The 20,112-nt window shown below is 29.8% G+C and overlaps 1 protein-coding gene and 1 pseudogene across 2 annotated transcripts; both read left to right on the top strand.

The window, feature by feature from the left end:
* Nucleotides 1-7,602: 7,602 nt before the first annotated feature.
* Nucleotides 7,603-11,695, top strand: LOC11442350 (2,3-bisphosphoglycerate-dependent phosphoglycerate mutase 1). 2 transcript variants are annotated; one of them, XM_003630012.4, is made up of 9 exons: nt 7,605-8,303; nt 8,405-8,604; nt 8,681-8,904; nt 9,140-9,258; nt 9,346-9,502; nt 9,620-9,721; nt 9,826-9,945; nt 11,272-11,352; nt 11,478-11,695. In XM_003630012.4, the coding sequence occupies exons 2-8, from the start codon at nt 8,409-8,411 to the stop codon at nt 11,314-11,316; spliced, it is 963 nt and encodes a 320-aa protein (XP_003630060.2). In that variant the 5' UTR covers nt 7,605-8,303; nt 8,405-8,408; the 3' UTR covers nt 11,317-11,352; nt 11,478-11,695. The 2 variants fall into 2 exon arrangements, with proteins under 2 accessions (XP_039685294.1, XP_003630060.2); XM_039829360.1 differs by lacking the exons at nt 11,272-11,352; nt 11,478-11,695 and adding an exon at nt 10,180-11,224 and having other exon boundaries at nt 7,603-8,303.
* A 104-nt stretch (nt 11,696-11,799) lies between these two features.
* On the top strand, nt 11,800-18,275 carry LOC25501938 (protein NRT1/ PTR FAMILY 2.6-like; annotated as a pseudogene).
* Nucleotides 18,276-20,112: the final 1,837 nt, after the last annotated feature.

The following is a 20,112-nucleotide window of genomic DNA, read 5'->3' as shown; positions in this document are numbered from 1 at the left end:
CGCCCAGCAGCCATTTCAAAAATATCCATATGCTGGTTAACTAACGCAAGTGTAAAATTAACATGATTTAAAATTTCGTTTTTTTACACGACTTAAGTCACGCGGCATAAATTAACTTACGTAGGAATTAACACTCACGCTAGTTCAATTTCTTGGGATAACAAAATAGCACCTACGTGAGTTAACAAAATGGATTTTTCAAAAATATGAAACAAACACTGCAAAAATAAAAAATAAAAGGGATTTTTTGGTTTAAAGATAAATATTTTTTTCAAAAATAATCCGAAACAAACGAGCCCGTAATTTGAACCTAAAAAACACAACCTAAGATTATATGATGTGAATCATAAGTATATACAAGCAAAACAAAAAAACCCTCACACCACCCAACATCTGAACCACCACATATTGTGTGATTCCTCTTTCTTTTTTGATAAAATCATCATATTTCAAGCCTTTTCAACCACTAAACATGATGTAAGGTCGCATTTCTTCGATATTTTGTTCCTTAAATTGATTTTCTTTTTGGGGGTGTTGGACATGTTCAAATTATATAACTCAAACTAGATTGGTCATCGTACTATATTATGTAAACTTGTTTGGGATGTGTGGAAAACATATTTTTAATGATTTGTATATGTCATTTCGATTGTTTCAGATATGGACCAACATATTGACCGGATTAGAGGTGACAAACCTACAATGATAACATCTGCAAGTGATAAGGGGTAAATTAGGGTCGGGGCAACAAGAGTAATGTTGTCAGACCGTCTCAGGTGCACAATCCCTTGTCCTTGGAGGAGGGACCACGACATGAAGAGTAACATGACCAGAGTCATTCTTAACGTTTTATGGGCCTTATTGTAATATGAGAAAATGTCACATTGTACAATATTGTTGATATTAAAATAAATAGTAAATAAGTATATTTACGTTGTAAATATATATTAACTTACACTTTAAGTTACTTAAGATAAAATATTATGTCTAATATTCCGTTTAGTAAATGTATTCTAGTTTAGTCTTTAAACTACTTAACTCCTATATAATAAACCTTCCGTAGTGCAATTCAATCACGATTTTCATCATATCTCTCTTTTCTCTCTTATTCAACATGATATCTAGAGTCTTATGATAATAATTAAAAAAATGTGTTTATCTGATGGACCCACTATCATCCGATGAGAAAAAATTCAGCAAACCGTGTTTCATAGTTGTTTCTTTTTTGAAAAATTGATATAAACTTTAAATAATAATAAAAGTGAGTTTTTTTTTACAAATAAATAATTGAGTTGAAAATGTGGGTTTCTCCTCTGCGCATAAAAACGCGGGCTAAAAATTGTCTTGTTGGCGCTATTCAATAGTCAATTATGTACCCTGAGGGTGGATGGGAGGGGTGATCGTCCAGGACACCATTTTTTAGGGACATCAAAATTATTATTTTTACTTAGTTGTTAGTGTTATAGTATATATTTTTTAATTCGCTTTGATAAAATCTGTCAAAATATATTTTTAGATGACTTCGATTATGAATGAATATTTTACAACAAAAAAATGAACGAAAAAAATATTGAAATAATTAAAATGGTACAATTTATTGTTTCGTCAAGGGCACCAAAATACTTAGGGCCAGCCCTGACCCTATGTGCTTTAAAATGAGTATAATTTTAGCAACAAAAAAAAAAAGTTTTACGATGAATGTCACTTGCACTCTTTAATGTAGAATTATTATTTTACTTTTTATTGTACCTTTTAATTAATTGAATGTGTACTGCTTTTTTTTTTTACAAGATGAATGTGTACTACTTCAAAAGCATTACATCAATAGTAAATAAAGTTAGTTTAGCAAAAAAATAAAAATTACAAGCTTAGTTTAGTAAAATTATCATGTATTTTGACATCATTTTTACATTTTTTAATTTGTATGTAAAAACTTTAAATGACAATAATTTAAAACAGAAGAAGTATATGGTTATTAAAAAATGGGTTAATTAAGTTTTTAGTACCTATAAATATTTATAGTTTTGTTTTTAGTCCCTACAAAATAAAATCACACTTTTTAATCTCTGTGACATTTTCCTTAAGCATTTTAGGGATTAAAAATGTTGATGAAAATTTTTGACAGGACTAAAAAGTGTAATTTTATTTTGTAAGAACTAAAAATAAAATTCAAAATATTTATAGGAACCATTTATTTAATTAACCCTTAAAAAAATATTATTTTGTAAAAAAAATTGTTTATTGATCCCCTAAAAAATATTGCTTTTCCAACAAAAAAAATTGTTTATTCGTTGACAGAAAATTTTGATTTGATTATTAAAATTAGATGAACGTAAAAAGTGGTTACGCGTGGCAGCAGAATGGAGCCATGGGACCTAGATCTAAACCGAAGTACCTCGAAGGTTACTGAGACCGAACCAAAACACTGATATGGACTACTCTGCCCCCACGCTCCATTTAGAGTCGCGTGAGTACACGCTTTGATATGGTTGGTTTATTGCAAACTCACAAGTACCATACCGACATCTGGTTCAATTAATGAGGGCGTGAACGGGACTTGAGTGAAAGCAAATTACAATGCGACACTTTTTGTTTGGAAATTATTTGCCATGTAGGACCTCCCCACGTTGAGAACTTTTTTAACCTTTTCTTGCTTCCATTAAATTAAGGAAGGAAAATGAAGCATTTTAAAGACAAGCCAACACAAGGATATACTCCCTCCGTTCTTTTTTAATTGTCACTTTAAGTTTTTTATACAAATCAAGACAACAAATATATTTTACTACTTTTGATACAACAATTTTTCTTTTTCCTATAATAATCTTGCTCATTTAATATCTCATTTCATATATTTATCTCTCTGCAATAAATAATCAAGGGTAATAATGTCAAAACAACATTTAATGTTGTATTAAACTTTGAAAGTGACAGTTAATTAGAAACAAAAAATTTCTACAAAAGTGACAATTAAAAAGGAACGGAGGTAGAATCATAATTAAGGTGGAAAATGACTCCTCTTTATAAATTTTTATCAAACATTTTATCTAACTAATGTGGGACTAAATTCACCCCTTTAAAAACAAGTCAACACAAGACAACCAGAGACATATCATAATTAAGGTGGAATTACTAACACGCTCCCTCACGCTCAGGATGAGATTTCCAATTAATCTTTAATTTAACAATTGAATTTTCAATTTAAAGTTATAATTTTTTTTTGAAAAAGCATTTGAAGTTATAAATAAATTAATCTAAATTTTTTGTCATGAGGTAAATAAAATCTAGCCAAAAACTATTTTACTTATAAATCAAATTTGAGTTCTTTCAAGTAAATTGTCATTTAATAAAGTTCATTATTTAAGTTTTTTATTGTTTCATTTGCTTGAAAAGAACTACAAATGCTATAATATTGTTTGTGGAGCTCTAACCAATAGACGACTTGACAAAAAAAATGTTAATCTGTGTCCGACATCTGTGTGACATCCATCGGGTAAGAAAACAAGTAAAGTAAAAAAAATTAAAACCGGTGTTTGTGTCTAAATTTTACAAAATTATCATTTGTTTGTATGCATATTTAATTTAAGTTTTCTTATTCTAAGCCCTGATAGTACTATTAATTAAGGTTTCTTTCAAGAACAAAAGAAAATACTATTAATTAGGGTATATTTGAAAGAAAAAATAAATAAATGGATTAATAATTTGTTTAGGAACTTATATAGAGACCATTTTTTTTGTTCCAAAGATGATTTATAACTAGGAACTGAGGAAGTAGGATCAACACTTACATGGGCACAAACACAAATAAATAAGGTTTGGACACACTCACATAAATGGTGGAAACTAAATAAAAAAGAATTTAGTCACCTCATGGAATTATTTTCTCTTTTATTTTTTATTTATTTATGAGTGTGTGCCTAAACCTTTTTTATTTATGCTTGTGATCAGGTTAGAATTTCTCGTAGGGACCAAATGATCTCTTTGATGTTGCATCCATCTCATATTAGTGCAAGTCTTACCTTGACACAAATGCAAATGAAAAATATTTAGACACACTCATATAAATGAAAAAAATAAACGATAAAGAATTTAGATACATCATTCAACTATTTTATCTTTTAATTTTTTCTGTTTGTGTGTCTAACCATATTTATTTGTGTTTGTGACCAAATAAACATTTCTCCTCACATTAGATGTTCTTTTCTTATATTATTTTGTCTCAAATTATTCTGTCTTTTCTATAATAATAATAGGGTTAAATATGTTTTTCGTCCCTATAAATATATCAACTTTTCGTTTTAGTCCCTCTAAAATTTTCCTTCAACTTTTAGTCCCTGAAAAATTTTCAACCAACACTTTTGGTCCCTATTTTTAAGTAAATTTTTTGATTTTTTTAATAAAATTGTGCAAAAATGTATAGAATATTGTAAAAGTCACTAAAAAAAATTAGAATTTTTTAACAAAACATAAATTAAATATGATTTTTTTACCACCAAAAATATAAAAATTCATATTTTGGTAAAAAATTCTAATTTTTTTTACGAGAGATCCTTATAATATTATAAATTTTTCTGCAAAATTTTATTCAAAAATATGAATTCTAAATATGAGTTTACTTTAAAGGAGGGACCAAAAGTGAAGATGACAAATTTTTGGAGGACTAAAAGTTGAAGGAAAATTTTAAAGGGACTAAAACAAAAAATTGACATATTTATAGGGACCAAAAACATATTTAACCCATAAAAATAATACAACATTTATTATTTGTCAAAAAAATACAACAATTAATTTTTTTTTTCACTAACATACCATTATTTATTGTATTTCAACTAAAATTAATAAATGTCTTTTAGTAAATAACACACATCAATAGTATATATACTCCCTCCGTCCCATATTATAAGAAAGAAAAAAAAAATCACATTTATTAAGAAAACTAAAACATAGTAGTTTGTAACATAGTTTTTTGTGTTATCTTTGAATTAAGTTTTATAAAAAAATGTAAAAACAATTTTCATTGGTAGTTGATTATAGAGAAAATGAAAAAAAGAGCAAATTGAATGCACTTTGTATTTAATTAATTAAATATGATAAAAGTTGGTCTTTTTTGCTTATAATTTGGGACAAAGAAAATTAATTTTTTGCTTATAATTTGGGTTTTTTATGCCACGTGTCGCTTCCACGTTTATTCTTAATATTTTTTTATTGTTTTTCTATCTTTTAAAATGACCATTTTATTTGACAAAAATATCTAAACAAACTTTCATCCTATCCACTAATTTTTTTTATTGAATTCATAATATTTTATGTAACAGAAATATCCCAACAAACTACATATAATATTTTTCAATGCTATCCATTAAATTTTAACTTTTTTTTGAGGAAAAAAACTTCAATTAGTTACTATATAATCTTTTAGCATCGTATTACTCAATTAGTTTTTCATTGAGGAAAAAAATACTTTGGTTAATTTTTTTATATTATCTTTTAGCAACATATTCTAATGCAAAAGTTAACTATAAATAAATGAGATTTTGTTAATCACATATTCGGAGCACAAACCGAAACTCAAACCTTCTTTTAATCTAAACTTTTTCTTTGTTCAAGTTTAACAAACACTTATTCTATTATTTCTTTTACTTATACTTCGATTTTTATACAGTCAGATTTACCAAAACTAACACCTACAAGCAGCTGCGACCACGAGTGTTTGGATAGGAGTTGCAGATTGTTTTTCTCTACTCCGCGGGAAACAATACCGCTCTTCTCTCTATTTTTATTTATAATTGAGTTTGTGAAATTCATTCTTATTTTGTTATTTATTATTATTGATTTCGTTCAGCAGTTTAGCAATCTGTATTTATTTATTTATGTTGATGTTTTATGATTTTTTGTTTTATTTGTTGATTTACTTATGCTGGTGCGATAGGTTTTGTGAATTCATTAACAGTTATGATTGGTGCGTGTCATTATGAGGACACCATGAACCCAAATGTCTATAGGAACACACACCTTTTTTAAATAACCAACCAATCAGATCACAAGTCAATTGTTTTTCTAAATAGTTATAACTTGCTAAAAGACACATTCATAAAATGTGTCTTTTAGCAAAACGTATATATTTACCACTTTCCAATCCTACTTTTTAATATAACATGTTTTTATCTTTTTGTTATTTTTATTTTCGTTCAAATTTGATTCCTAACTAACAAATAAATTTCATCATTTTGGTTTTTTGATTTTCTTTTCTAGAAATTTTAACTGCAAAATTTGTCCTCATTGATAGCATAACCATCAACAATAAATATAGAGAATGGAGGTTCAAGATTAGGATCATCAGAATGTGGAGAATCCCAAACTTTAAAGATAAAAACCATGTTGATTTAATCGATATGATTTTCATGGATGAAAAGGTATGCATCAATTTTTTTTCTTTATTAACATTTACAAATTAACATGATTTTACATTATTTAAAGTTATTTTTATATGATCATTAATCTTTACCGTTTTTATTTGTTATGTTTTACTATTGTTATTATAACAGTTTTATGTATAGTAGTTATTCACATTTTTTGTTGACTTTTGTTGCTTCTAATATTCTAGGGGAGCAAAATTCAATGCACTCTGTGGAGTGATATCCAGAAGTCCTAGCTCAACTGGCAAAATGCCGAAATTGTTAGGCCGGATGTCATGACCGGGGTTCGAACCTCGGTACCTCCACTTGTGTGTGTGAGTTTATAATGGCTTTGCCATTTCGTCTATCTATCAAAAAAAAAAAAAAGTTGTAAAATATCAATCTATGTTGGTTGAGGGAATGTGTTATGAGATAACAAATATTTTCGTTTCAAAGAACAATTATAAATTTAAACCAACTTGCCATGACTATAAACTATTTTTTTAAGGATACGACATTGTGGAGTCTATTGATGACGCAGCTGTTCCTTTTTATGCATTTAAGTTCATATCATATAATGAAATTTTTAAAGTTAAGAATGAAGATTCACAACTAATTTTTATTTTTTTTAAAAAAATCTATTGCCTATTTATTTGTTACTCCCTCTGTCCCTGAATAAGTGACCTATTTGTAAAAAATATTTGTCCCACAATACTTGACCTTCTCAGATTTCTAGGCAAAATTTGACAGATTTACCCCTTATAAATACTTTTTGTGGTCCCCATGTTAAAGTTTGTAGTGGAACAAAGAAAATAATCATTACTTAAAACTGAAAAAGTTTCAAAATAATGACAAGGGCAACTCAGTAAAAGTATCACTATCTTTCTTTCATCTTTACACTTTTCTTAATCTGTGTGAAATGGTCAAATAGGTCACTTGTTCAAGGACGGAGGGAATATAGTTTTTTTTTATTGCATTGGATATTAACTTCACCTTTCACATTTTTGTAAGATATTATTGGAGTATTACCTACAAAGAGAGAACTCACATAATACAAAAGTGGTGTTCAGTTAACCAATTATTTCCCAATGAAATTGGATGATCTTGAGTATATATTATTTAATGTTTTTTGTTCCACTTTGATTAACTCTTCTGATTTATAATTTAATTTATTTGCAGTAGAAGTGAGAGTGCACACTATCAGGAGAATGAGTCTGGATATCTTAAAAAATAATTAAGGGTTGAGATTTATTAATAAAAAATGCAATTTCTCCTCTCTCATTCACCTTCCCTCTGCCCCCTGTTAGTGGATATCTTCTTCTCCCCACTCCTCTAATCGCTGCCCACCACCACCCCACCGCCGTCCGTCGCCGCCCTCTCCCAAATCTCTTTCAAATCGACGTTTTTCATCTTGCTGAAGCTTCTGCAATTTTATTCTGCTTTAGATTTTATTGAATCTTGAAAATCCTGTCTTTTGTTGACTTGAATTAAATAATTAAAATCAAATCTAGGCTTTTTTTCTTTATCAAAATGCATCTTATTTCATTTATGTTGATGATAATCCATGAGATTTGTTGGTTACACAACAATCCATGAGATTGAGAAATTAATCAGGCTAATTGCAGAGAATGAGAGGAACGGGAACCATGCATTTTTCTTCTATTTCCTTTTCTTTTTTAATTAAAAAACCTTTAGTTTTCATATTTTAATCTCAACCCTTAATTTTTTTTTTTGGCCACATGTCTTACATCCAAACATTAAATAGACTAAATGGAGGAGGAAGTGTTAAATCAGAATATGCAAATCAACTTATTGGCTTTATGTTGAAACAAACTCAGATGTGCCTTTATTGTCTTTAATTGAGTATCACACTTTATTGTCTTCTTCTAACCTTTGACTCCCTTCTTCTCAGTAAGTTTCTTCTATTATTATTATTATCATCATTATTTCCATTTATAAATTAATCCGAAACGAATAACACTCGCTGAATTTATGGTTCTTTACAATATCAGGACAATGTCTGCTACTTTTATCCTTCATGGTTGCTGGAGCATTGATGTCCCTCCTGCTGTTGGATCTTCTAGATTATTCCCCAAATTACTCTCACCGCTATTTACTTACAATCATAAATTGCACCCTGTTCTTGCATCAATTTCTCACTCTTCTGCTGTTGATCACACATCATCACATTCCATTTCTCATCACTCACCAAGTAATTAGCAACTATTCTTTCTTCATATCGTATGCTATATATTCTTATTGGTCGGTATTGTGAATTTATTTTGTAGCGGAGAGTAGTTTGATATTGATTCGTCATGGAGAGTCAATGTGGAATGAGAAGAATTTGTTCACTGGATGTTGTGATGTCCCTTTGACTAGGAAAGGAGTAGAAGAAGCCATTGAAGCTGGCAAGAGGATTACTTATATACCTGTTGATATGATTTTTACATCCTGTCTAATCCGAGCGCAGATGACTGCTATGCTTGCAATGACTCAACACCATCAAAAGAAGGTACTCATTCCGTTTCTAGCGAAATTGTAAGTTGCTTGATCAAAAAATGCTACGTCATGTAACTAGAAGTAGTGGATTGTCGGTTAAATACTTGGTTTAGGTTCTTCAATGATGCAATGTACATTCAATAATTTAAATAGTCACTGCTTGTGGCCGGCTTATAAATAAAACTATCACCTGCACAACTCTTTAGTGGTGTCTGCCAATACTTATTTACGAATGGTTTACTCTATAGGTTCCTATTGTCACGCATAACGAGAGTGAACGGGCAACAACTTGGAGTCAAGTATACAGTGAAAGAACCACAAAGCAGTCCATTCCAGTTATAACAACTTGGCAGTTGAATGAAAGAATGTATATGGCTATGCCTTTGTTCTTGTTCATAGTATGTTCAATGAGTTTCAGAAGGATAGAATGTCATTCTCTATTCTACGTCTACAGGTACGGGGATTTACAGGGTCTTAATAAGAAGGAGACTGCAGAAAGATATGGGAAGGAACAAGTGCATGAGTGGCGTCGAAGTTATGATATTTCACCTCCCAATGGCGAGAGCTTGGAAATGTGTTCACGGAGAGCTGTTGCCTATTTCAAGGATTTTGTAAGGATGTCAATTTCCTTATTTTCTTAATGTCAAAGTGTTATATTTGATTTGTTTCTGTGGATTAAAATATTTTAAATTGCTAAGAAAGATGATGTTGAGAAGAATGCATTGTAGATTGAACCACAGCTGAAATCAGGAAAGCATGTGCTGGTTGCGGCTCATGCGAACTCATTAAGGTCTATTATAATGTATCTGGACAGATTGACCTCTCAAGAGGTAGCATCTTGTCATTCTTTTGATTTCTACCATCTTATTTTTTGTGTGTGGGTATTAATTTTAACAAGGATTGATCTTTACTTTACTTCTCTGTTAACAAACAGGTCACTAGTTTAGAATTGTCAACTGGTATACCGCTGCTTTACATATATAAAGAGGGGAAGTTTAGCAGTAGAGGAAGTCCTGTGGGACCTACAGAAACTGGTGTTTATGCATATACTCAGGTATAATCTATTAGCTTGATTTTTACTTATGTTAGTGGTAGCTGGATTGCCACCGAATGCTTCTTAAATGTACAAAGGACCAAATCTTTGTGAGAGTCGGGGGCATATAGGAAAAATGAAATTACTATCTGTGTACGTGCTTGGATCATATAGATTAGTTACGTAGGAGCTTTTGTTCTATTTTCAAGTTGGCAAATCATTGCCTGTATATATGATGTTTTTATTTATTTATAGGGATTAGGAAATAAGCGGCGTGCTAATACAAATCAAAAAGATTTGAAATCTTCCAATGGGCCTTCAGCTCAACTGGCATCAGTTCAGCTTTTGATCTCTAACTCCATGCACTACCTAGGTCCTGAGACAGACACACACACACACACACACACACACACACACACACACGCACACGCACGCATGCACGTACACTTTGGAATCTCACCACGAATTATATAGGAGGTGCTGTGGGACATAGAATCGTACGATCCTACGAGCCAGCAGTCGATCCCGGCTACACTGGAAGTAAGATGAGTTATAGGGATATGTTACGCAGAAGGTACACTAATTCATAGAGTGAAAATCCGAGACTATACAAAATAATGGACATGTAAAGAGTGATGTAAAACAAAGGATTCAGATAAACCAGATTAAATGGAGGAACACTTTGGGTGCTATATGTGATTGTAAAGCGGCCATGTAAAGAGTTATGTAAATCATAAGATTCAAGTAAAGATTAAATCGATGAACACTACACATTAACAAGTGTTATTTCTGATAGACATGCGGTCACTCAAGTTTAGAATTTTTTTTTTACCACGTGAGTATAAGACCTGTGGTACTGTATGTGATTGAACTTTAGGTGATAAAATCCAAAAACAAAATAAGCTCGATGTTGCAGAGATGAGAATGTTATGTTAGATAAGTAAACCTGCAGTGATATAAGACATGATAGAATTATGATTGAGTGTATTGGAGAGAAAGTAAGGTCCAGGGGGTAGCTAGAGCATGATATGAAAAGATGGTAGACTCTTAAATTTTACTGTTTATGTGTGTGTTTAATTTTATGATGTTTTCACTTGTGTCATATTTTCCTTGTATGTCATATTAGATGGGTATAATATGCTATCTGTTGAGTGTTGACATTTGAGAATGATTATAGCCTGTTGAAAAACCGTATAATCATTTCCTTTGGGATTCAACAAGACCCTTTTTGTTTGTGTTTGGTTGGTTATAGTCTACATACTGACTAATGATAAGTTTTTGGTAGTCATCATCGGATCATGTCTTTATTTATTTGTTCATGCTGTAAGTTGTCATTTGTGTCTGCAGAGCTTAGCTGTTTACAGACAACAGTTGGATGAAATGTCGCGTTGAAGTTATTGATCCTACTTCATGTGAAAGATCAATATGGTATGTTAAAATACAGTAATGCTATATTGAATCCCTAATATCCAATGTTGTCTATACATGATTGAATCTAAGTTTGATTGATAATCTGAATTTTAATAACTGAGTATGCTCGTGTATATTTGCAGGTATAGTGGCCTATATTCCTTTTTGGAACATGGTTTCATAGTTTACTTCTGGGTGTGGCTGTTCTGATAATTAACTGTCTTCTCGTATGCCCTTGTATCCCATTCAAAATTATCGGAAAGAATTTATCAATCCTGAACAATTTCAAATCTGTGATGGCAAAAGAATGGAAATACTGATAATTTTCTGCACTGTAAAGATGCACATGTTAATAGTTGAATTTATTTTAATATAAATTAAAATATAAATAAAGCCATTAAAATTTGTCTAATGGTGAGGGGTTCTTAAAGTGGAAAGACCCTGATAATCTACGGTTTGGCGTACATGTTAAGTATTGCATACGCCATCGCGGTTAGTGCACAACTCCAACACTTTACGATCAACAACCCCATGAATCATGTCCATAAGACGTGGAATTTAAAGTTAACTTAATATTTATTTGATCCTAAAGCGGCACAACTTAATTTACAAGCCTAGTTGTTTGTGTGAAGTTGGCAAAACAACACTTAGTTCTTTATTGAATGAAACTGGCTATATTAGCCATTATTTACACTGCCTTATTATACAAGTAACACAAGACTACTACTTATTCCTAACAAACACTCCCCTAATCTGAAATACAGTAACACAACAGATCAAAGGAAACAAGGAAATCAATTACAATAGCAAGCAAATATCTACTTAACATTCTAAACTATCAAAGTGACAGACTCCAAGTCTTGCTCTCAATTTGCTAAAGCTGTTCAACTTCAAAGGCTTAGTAAGATCATGTATGCAATTTGATTTTCAGTACTGTAGTGCACCAATTCAACTACACCATCTTTAGTAAGATCCCTTAAGAAGTGATATCTAACATCAATGTGTTTACATCTCCCATGCATGCATGATTGAATTCTTTGAGAGCTTAATAGAAGAACTATTAGCACAGTGTAGCTTATGAAAAATAATCTTGTCATCCCAAAATGCAGGATTGAAACTATATTTTTGTAGAAAATTTAATAAGAATAAAATTCAAATACCATAATCATGTTATAAACCAATATTATATATTTGTAAGTTTTTTTTACTCCTTCCACGTGTGTTATTAAGTACCACATCATTATGCAATTTAAAAATAAAAAAAGCACAAATGCATTAATTAAAAAAATCCTCTCTCTTTTCAATATATGTTTCTATATTTCTCTCTCTCTTTATATTGGTGGAGAGTATCGATTTCACTTTAACTGCAATTTTATCTTTTTCTTATATTGCAAGAACTTTTCCATTTTTAACTGAAAAAATAATATTTTGGAATTCGATTTATATTGAGGATCATAGTTCATGTTCGATTTCAATGCTAACAATTTTATTGGTTATTTTAACCTTAACTTCTTTTTGCTTTCATATTCCTATTAATCTAATTCGATGTCGGTTGTTTTAAATATATTAAGACAAGTAGTGTGTAATCAAAGTTTGTAAAAGTAAAAAATTAATTTATATTTGTATTATTTCAATATTATTTTATTATTTTAATATTTTTAACAATTGATAAATAATGACTATATTAACTATTATTTTCAACATACATGCACGCATGCACACTCATATATATATATATATATATATATATATATTAAAAAGGTTATGCACTAACGGAGTTGATTATAGTGAAAGACGTTATACTTTTTTTTTTGTCAAGTAGTCCAGTGGTTAGAGAAATTCACCTTAAAGATGAATAAGTGGGGTGTCTGGGGTTCAACCCCCAGTCCCTGCACAAATTGTGCATTATCCCTTACCAAATGAATTAAGCTCATGGGGACAAATATGTTATACTTTAACAATGTGACAAACCAACATTTGATTTAGCTGATAAAATACTCATATTTAATTAATGTCTAACACACATCTTGTAGAATTACTTTCGATTGAGGAAACTTATGAATTTTTTTTCTCTTAATTTTATCTTACTCTATCTAAACGCATGTAAAATGCCTCTATTTAAATTTCGCTTTAGACCTAAATATACATTAGGCCGGCCCTGCTATACATAAGCATAGTTTTAACCGGTACTTTTTCACCTTCTTGCTTCTAACTGGAATGGTTTATATTCAAGATAATCTGGGTTGGTCCTTAGGATTCGGTCTTTGTGTTGTGACTACTTTGGTTAGTGTCTTTTTTTTTTCTTCATCGGATTATCGAATTTATCGGCACAAAAAGCCACAAGGAAATGCAATTTTGGAGTTAGGAAAGGTGTTTGTTGCATCTCTTCTCAAGTGGAAGTGCCAGCTATCATCTAGAGCAGAGGATTACTACCAACATGTTTTTGCTTCAAGTGCTGCCTCTGCAAACACCAGGGCAAAGGATTAAGGTACTAAGGACTAAATATTTACCTAGTTATTATATTAAATTTATGTGGGTTCACATTATATTATATGAAAGGAGCATATGTTTGAAAATTTCTAACAAGGTTAATATGTCTTTTACCCCTATAATTTGGGAAGTTCCGGTTTACCTTCCTATAAAAAAAAAGTTTTGATTCCAACCCTGTAATTTGAAGATTTTTTCGAAATAAACCCTGTAATTTGAAGATTCATTCATTTTAGACCCTGTGGTCATCTGACTGTGCAAACATGATGACGTGGCATGCTGAGTCAGCATTTTTAGATGATATGGTACGCTGACTGTATAATTAATTTTACTTTTAATTTTTTTATTTTCATTTATATTAATTTAAAAATAAAAAATAATTGAAAATTAATTTTAAAAATAGAAAAAAAAAATCAGATTTTTTTTTAAAATTTAAAAAATTTGAAAAATCATAAACAAATCAAGACATACAAATTAGAAGAATATATAATTTTTTTTATTTCACGAACAAGATTCAAGAATAATATTATTTGATAAAAGGAGAGTAGTATGTATGAGGATCTGCTGGTAACAAAAGTGATCAAAGCGATCATTTCATTTGTTTCTCGAATAATTCTTTAAAAAATTTATTTATTGATTTTTTTTTCCAGATTATATAGTTTTCAAAATTTTATTTTCATATTCTAATCTGAATTATAAAAAAATTATATTCAGATTTTAAAAAATAAAATAAAAATCCAGAATTTTTATTTTTGGTAGAAATTTTTTAAAAAAAAAATTATTTCGAAAAAAATCTGAACTCTTTTTAATTTCAAATTTGTTTTTTTTTAAATTTTAAAAATTAAATTCCAGGAATTTTAATTTTTTTTAAATATATTGTTTTTTATGATTTTTTTATTTTTGAAAATTAATTTTCAGATTTTTTAAAATTTTTAAATCAATATAATTTCATTTATATTATTTTTTATTTTTAAAAAATAGGCAAAATGCCACGTGTGTCCTTAAAAAAATAAAAAATAAAATGAATTATACAGTCAGCATGCCACATAATTATATATGCAAAGTTTGCATGCCACATCAGCATTTTGTACAGTCAAATGGCTTCAGAGTCTAAAACAAAAGAATCTTAAATTATATGATTGAAATTTAAACTTTTTTTTTTTTTTACGGGAGATAAACGGAACTGCCCAAATTACAAGTAAACACATATTAATCTTTCTAACAATGTGCAGGTTCTTCAATCGTGCAGCTTTAATAACTGATGCAGACCTAAACTCAGATGGCTCAGTTAAGAATTCATCATGGAGACTATGCACAGTTCAACAAGTGGAAGATTTCAAAAAAATAATTGGAATATTACCACTATGGACTTCAAGTCTATTCCTTTCAATTCCAATAGTAACCGAGAATTTCTTCATTGTACTTCAAGATTTAATCATGGATCGTTCTGTAGGATCTCATTTTAAAATCCCAGCTGGTTCTGTTTCTGTTATTATAGTGTTAATATCAACATCTATTTTCCTCACCTTTCTTGACAGAGTGTTATTGCCAGGTTGGAATACGATAACCGAAAAAAAAGCCTATGCCGCTCCAACGAATAGGAGTAGGCTATGTGTTGACCATTCTGGGTATGGTTGTCTCCGCTCTTGTTGAGACAAAAAGACTCAAATTAGCACATGTTCATGTGGAAATGTCTGTGTTATGTTTGTTTCCACAATTAATGCTGGTGAGTATTGGAGAAGCTTTTCATTTTCCTGGACAAGTTACATTCTATTATCAACAATTTCCACAGTCACTGAAGAGCACATCAACTGCAGCGGTTACAATGTGTTGTAAAATTAGGCATAAATTATTTCTATTAATAATAATCAATATATATAAATATAACAATCAATTAAATATAAGTAAAAAGAGATGAATAAACTTATCTTATTGAGATTGTTGTGTAATTAGATCACCGACCACTACTTTATCAGCATCTTTAACAATCAAATTAAACCCGCTACCGAATTAATATCTGTAGAACGAACAAGCAGTGAAGTAGTCTGAGACGTGCTGATCAAACTGTCCTTAAGGATTTTCCGCGTAATTATACGCTAATCCCCTTGGATTTAACATAACTAACAAGGAAAATTATTTTCAAGAAAATGGCATTCCACATTTTTAAAGTTTAGGTGTGTGAATACACACTATTGGATGGCCACTAATTTCATTTATTTTTTTTGCACAATCTAGTGATCGTTTTATTTAAAGAAAAATAAGGCAAGACCAAGTAAAAGAATGTGTGCATACTAGGTGTGAGTATCGGCTTCTTTCTTATAACAAGGAATATTTTCTTTGACCAAACAATGTTACTGCCACATTTAAGAGCTATAAAGGAAGGCCGTTACAAAAAAGTGGAGTTAAAACTTGTTTACAAAACCAAGTCAAATAGGTGAGACCTACGTTACTATATCTTGTTTAGAGGGTAATTTACCCTCTTATGATATCAACCAATCAAAATGTAATATACATAGGTAACATTAAATGTCAAATAAATGAGTAGATTTTTTCTAAAATGTAATATACATAGGTAACACGCATAGACATGTCTCACTATCAGCAAAAGTCTTTTAAGTCCAAATAAAAGAACAAAAGCCTCATCACATAACCATTTCAGCATCAACCAAAAAAATGCTAGCAAACTCCCACAACATCACAGCGGCAAAACCTGCTAGCAGCCCTCAAAGTACAATAGATGATTTACTCAATTGTTATAATTAACTACCTCACAACCAAGAAAAATCAAATCAAAAAGAAAAATCAAGTCATCATACCTGACGTTGTACTGAAAATAACGGCAATTCTCACGATATTTGAAATCATGACGATTCTCACGAAAATTGAAAAATGCGGCAGTTGGGAACGACAAAATTGAACAATCAAAATGGGAGGAATAAATTTTATGAATATAACTGATAAATTTAAGGACATTCAGATGAAAGAAATTTGATGTGAAATTTTAATTGTTGTAAGCCAGTCCTGTAGTGTAAATTAATTAAGATTGAACACCTAAATATAATTAAGGCAATATTACATTATGGGTCCTTTATCTTATTTATTTGTAACACTTTGGTCCTTTGTCTTTATTTTTTCCCGTTTAGGTCATTTATCTCTCTTAAAAGCACATATACATCTTTTTTCGCATTTTTTTATTAAAAAATACATAATTTTATTTTTAAAAATATATTTTTATTAAAACTGAAAAAAAAATCCAAAAATATGATGAAGATGTTCATCATCTTCATCTTCTTCCTTTGAATCTTCATCATCTTCTTTAAATAAAAAAAATTCTACTAAAGTATATCTTCAAATATCGTGAATTAAATGTTATATTCACCTCAAATCTTATTTTAAACACAAAAATCAAAACCTTAATTTCACAAATGTTGCAAGGCGGATGGTGGAGGCTTAGTCACTGGCGCATGGTTAGGCTTTGCGAAAGTTAAGATTGCTCTGAAAACAACAAAATTGATGTGCAAAGCTGCTATCAATTTTGGAGTTATTTTTATGTCGGACTTGAATATTGAGTTAGAAAATAATAATAATATACAGCGTGACAATTTATATAACTAATTTTTTTTTTTTATGAAACTAAATATCTTTCTCTATAGGGGTTTGATTTTTGTGTTTAAAAGAAGATTTGAGGTGAATATAACATTAATTCATGATATTTGGAGATATATTTGTGTAGAATTTTTTTGATTCAATGAAGATGATGAAGATTCAAAGGAAGAAGATGAACATCTTCGTCATATTTCTGGATTTGTTTCATTTTTAATAAAAAGATATTTTAAAAAGTAAATTTATGTATTTTTTTTAATAAAAAAAATGAGAAAAAGGATGTATATGTGCTTTTATAAGAGATAAAAGACTTAAGCGGAAAAAAAATAAAGATAAAGGACCCAAATGTAACAAATAAATAAGATAACGGATCTCTAATGTAATCATGTCTATAATTAAATAAAAACTAAAAATATTAAAAGTTACCTTATGATTATAATTGATTCTTTTTTTAGAAAAAAATTGACTCATTGATGACATTTAATGTTGTCAATGTATATTATATTTTGATTGGTTGATATCATGAGAGGGTAAAATACCCTCTAAATAAGAGAGGGTAATCTAAAAAAAACCAATCAAATATTATAATAATTTTCTATTAAACTATTTTTCTATATTTCTCAATTAAAATAATGTGACACAAAATATTTAAAACTTTTGAATATAATCAAAATTTACAACATAAAATCGCTTTTAACTTGAGCACTACTTTAGTTGACCAAATCCATAGGATTACTAATTGGTTACCAGATGACATAAATCATGGGAATTGGATGTTGGTTGTATTTGGGGGTATCAACTTTAGGTATTACTTATTTTGTTCTTCTGTTTACAAGTATGAAAATGTGTAAGAGGATGTAATGTTATGATAAATGTTATCACTGCTATGGTTGGAGTAATCAACGTTGAAGTTATTGATCCTACTTCATGTGAAAGATCAATATGATATGTTAAAATAAAGTGATGCTATATTGAATCCCTAATATCCAATGTTGTCTATACATGATTGAATCTAAGTTTGATTGATAATCTGAATTTTAATAACTGAGTATGCTCGTGTATATTTGCAGGTATAGTGGCCTATATTCCTTTTTGGAACATGGTTTCATAGTTTACTTTCTGGGTGTGGCTGTTCTGATAATTAATTTTGTCTTCTTGTATGCCCTTATAACCCATTCAAACCTGTGGTGACAAAAGAATGGAAATCCTGATAATTTTCTGCACTGTAAAGATGCACAGTCCCCTCAGAAGTCAGAAATTTTTTGTATGGAGAGATAGTGAAAAACAAGTAAGATCATTAATATGAGTCTAGAATTTGTGTCTGAATAGAAGTGATCATATATCATAGGTATAGCTGCAACGTTTTAGAACTTACATTAAAATGAATTTGACAAAAGGATTGTCTATTTCCTCTCAGAAAGAAGAAAAAAAAAAATAAAAAAAATTGTCCTTTTGTTGCCTCTCATCATCATATATACGCTCATAGAGTCATGGTGTAGTTTAGAATGAGAAAATATTTGAAGAAATAAGAAGCATAATGGTTGATAGTATATTTACACGCATAACAGATCATGGATGGTTACAACTTGCAAGATTAACTATTGATTTTAAGGTCAAAAGAGAAATAAATCAATGATGCTTTTATTTTGAAAGAAATTGGACCTTTTTTTTTTGTGATTTTTCAGCAGGAAAAATTAAAACATTTGAATAAATATATTGTTTATGATAATTTAAGTTGGAAATGATAAGATGAATTTAGCATGAGTCTAATTGTAAACTTTGTAACTTTCCATCGGGTGTGGATCCCTTGATCTAATTTTTTTCTTCAATGAAAAACACTTTGTATTATCTTATAATATAAAACAATGACCATTAATTAAATACCCATTTCAGATAAAATCAACTGAATTCATGCACATTATTTGGATGTCAGTTGTCTGGGCAATCTGGAATGAGCGTAATAACAAAGTTTTTCAAAGAAAAGAAGAGCAGCTTCAAGCAATTAGCGAAATGGTGAAGTTTCAGTCATTTTGGTGGTTGAAATCGAAATACGTTACTTTCGATTTTGATTATCAATTGTGGCGGCAGAGTCCTGTAGCTTTCTTAATGTCTATATTTTAGCTTGTTTCTTCTGTTTTGTTTCCTTTCTTCTCTGTTTTTCTCCAGTTAGCCGTTGTGGTGTTTGTACCGTTTGTTGAACTCTATTTTGTCTAGGCCCTTTTGCACCTCTTGTGCGAGAGTGTCTGGCTGTGTTATCTAATATAATTTTGGTGTTTTCAAAAAAATAAAATTAAATACCCATTTCTCTATATACGATGAAAGAATCAAAATTGAATAAATGAGTAGTGAAATTTCAATATATAAATTTGGCATATATATTTTATTGGTGAATGTATTTTTTTTTTTTTGACCTAATTTTCAAAGTGTGTAATATGATTAATCTATTTTGTGACCTGTTTACAAGTTACAACGGTTTCATAGCACTTTATGGCTTCCTATCGCCCTCAACCTTTAGTGCTCCGAAAGCCCTGCCGCCAAAATCTCATCCTTTCAAAACTGAAACACAAAAACAAAGATTAATCACATTCACATCTAGTTATTTCCAAACCAAAATTCAATCCAATTACAAAGAAAAAGAACAAATATTATTCTGCATATATTCTTGTTAAACACCAGAATCTAAAACAC

This window comes from Medicago truncatula, chromosome 8 (assembly GCF_003473485.1).
Source record: "Medicago truncatula cultivar Jemalong A17 chromosome 8, MtrunA17r5.0-ANR, whole genome shotgun sequence".
Taxonomy (NCBI): domain Eukaryota; kingdom Viridiplantae; phylum Streptophyta; class Magnoliopsida; order Fabales; family Fabaceae; genus Medicago; species Medicago truncatula.
This window is presented reverse-complemented; position numbering and strand designations above follow the sequence as displayed.

Excerpts from the sequence above, each read along its gene's own strand:
- LOC11442350 (XM_039829360.1), top strand. The coding sequence starts at position 8,409 with ATGTCTGCTACTTTTATCCTTCATGGTTGCTGGAGCATTGATGTCCCT. Across the intron at positions 8,605-8,680 it reads CATTTCTCATCACTCACCAA|CGGAGAGTAGTTTGATATTG; the intron begins GTAATTAGCAAC and ends TTTATTTTGTAG. Across the intron at positions 9,259-9,345 it reads TGGCAGTTGAATGAAAGAAT|GTACGGGGATTTACAGGGTC; the intron begins GTATATGGCTAT and ends CTACGTCTACAG.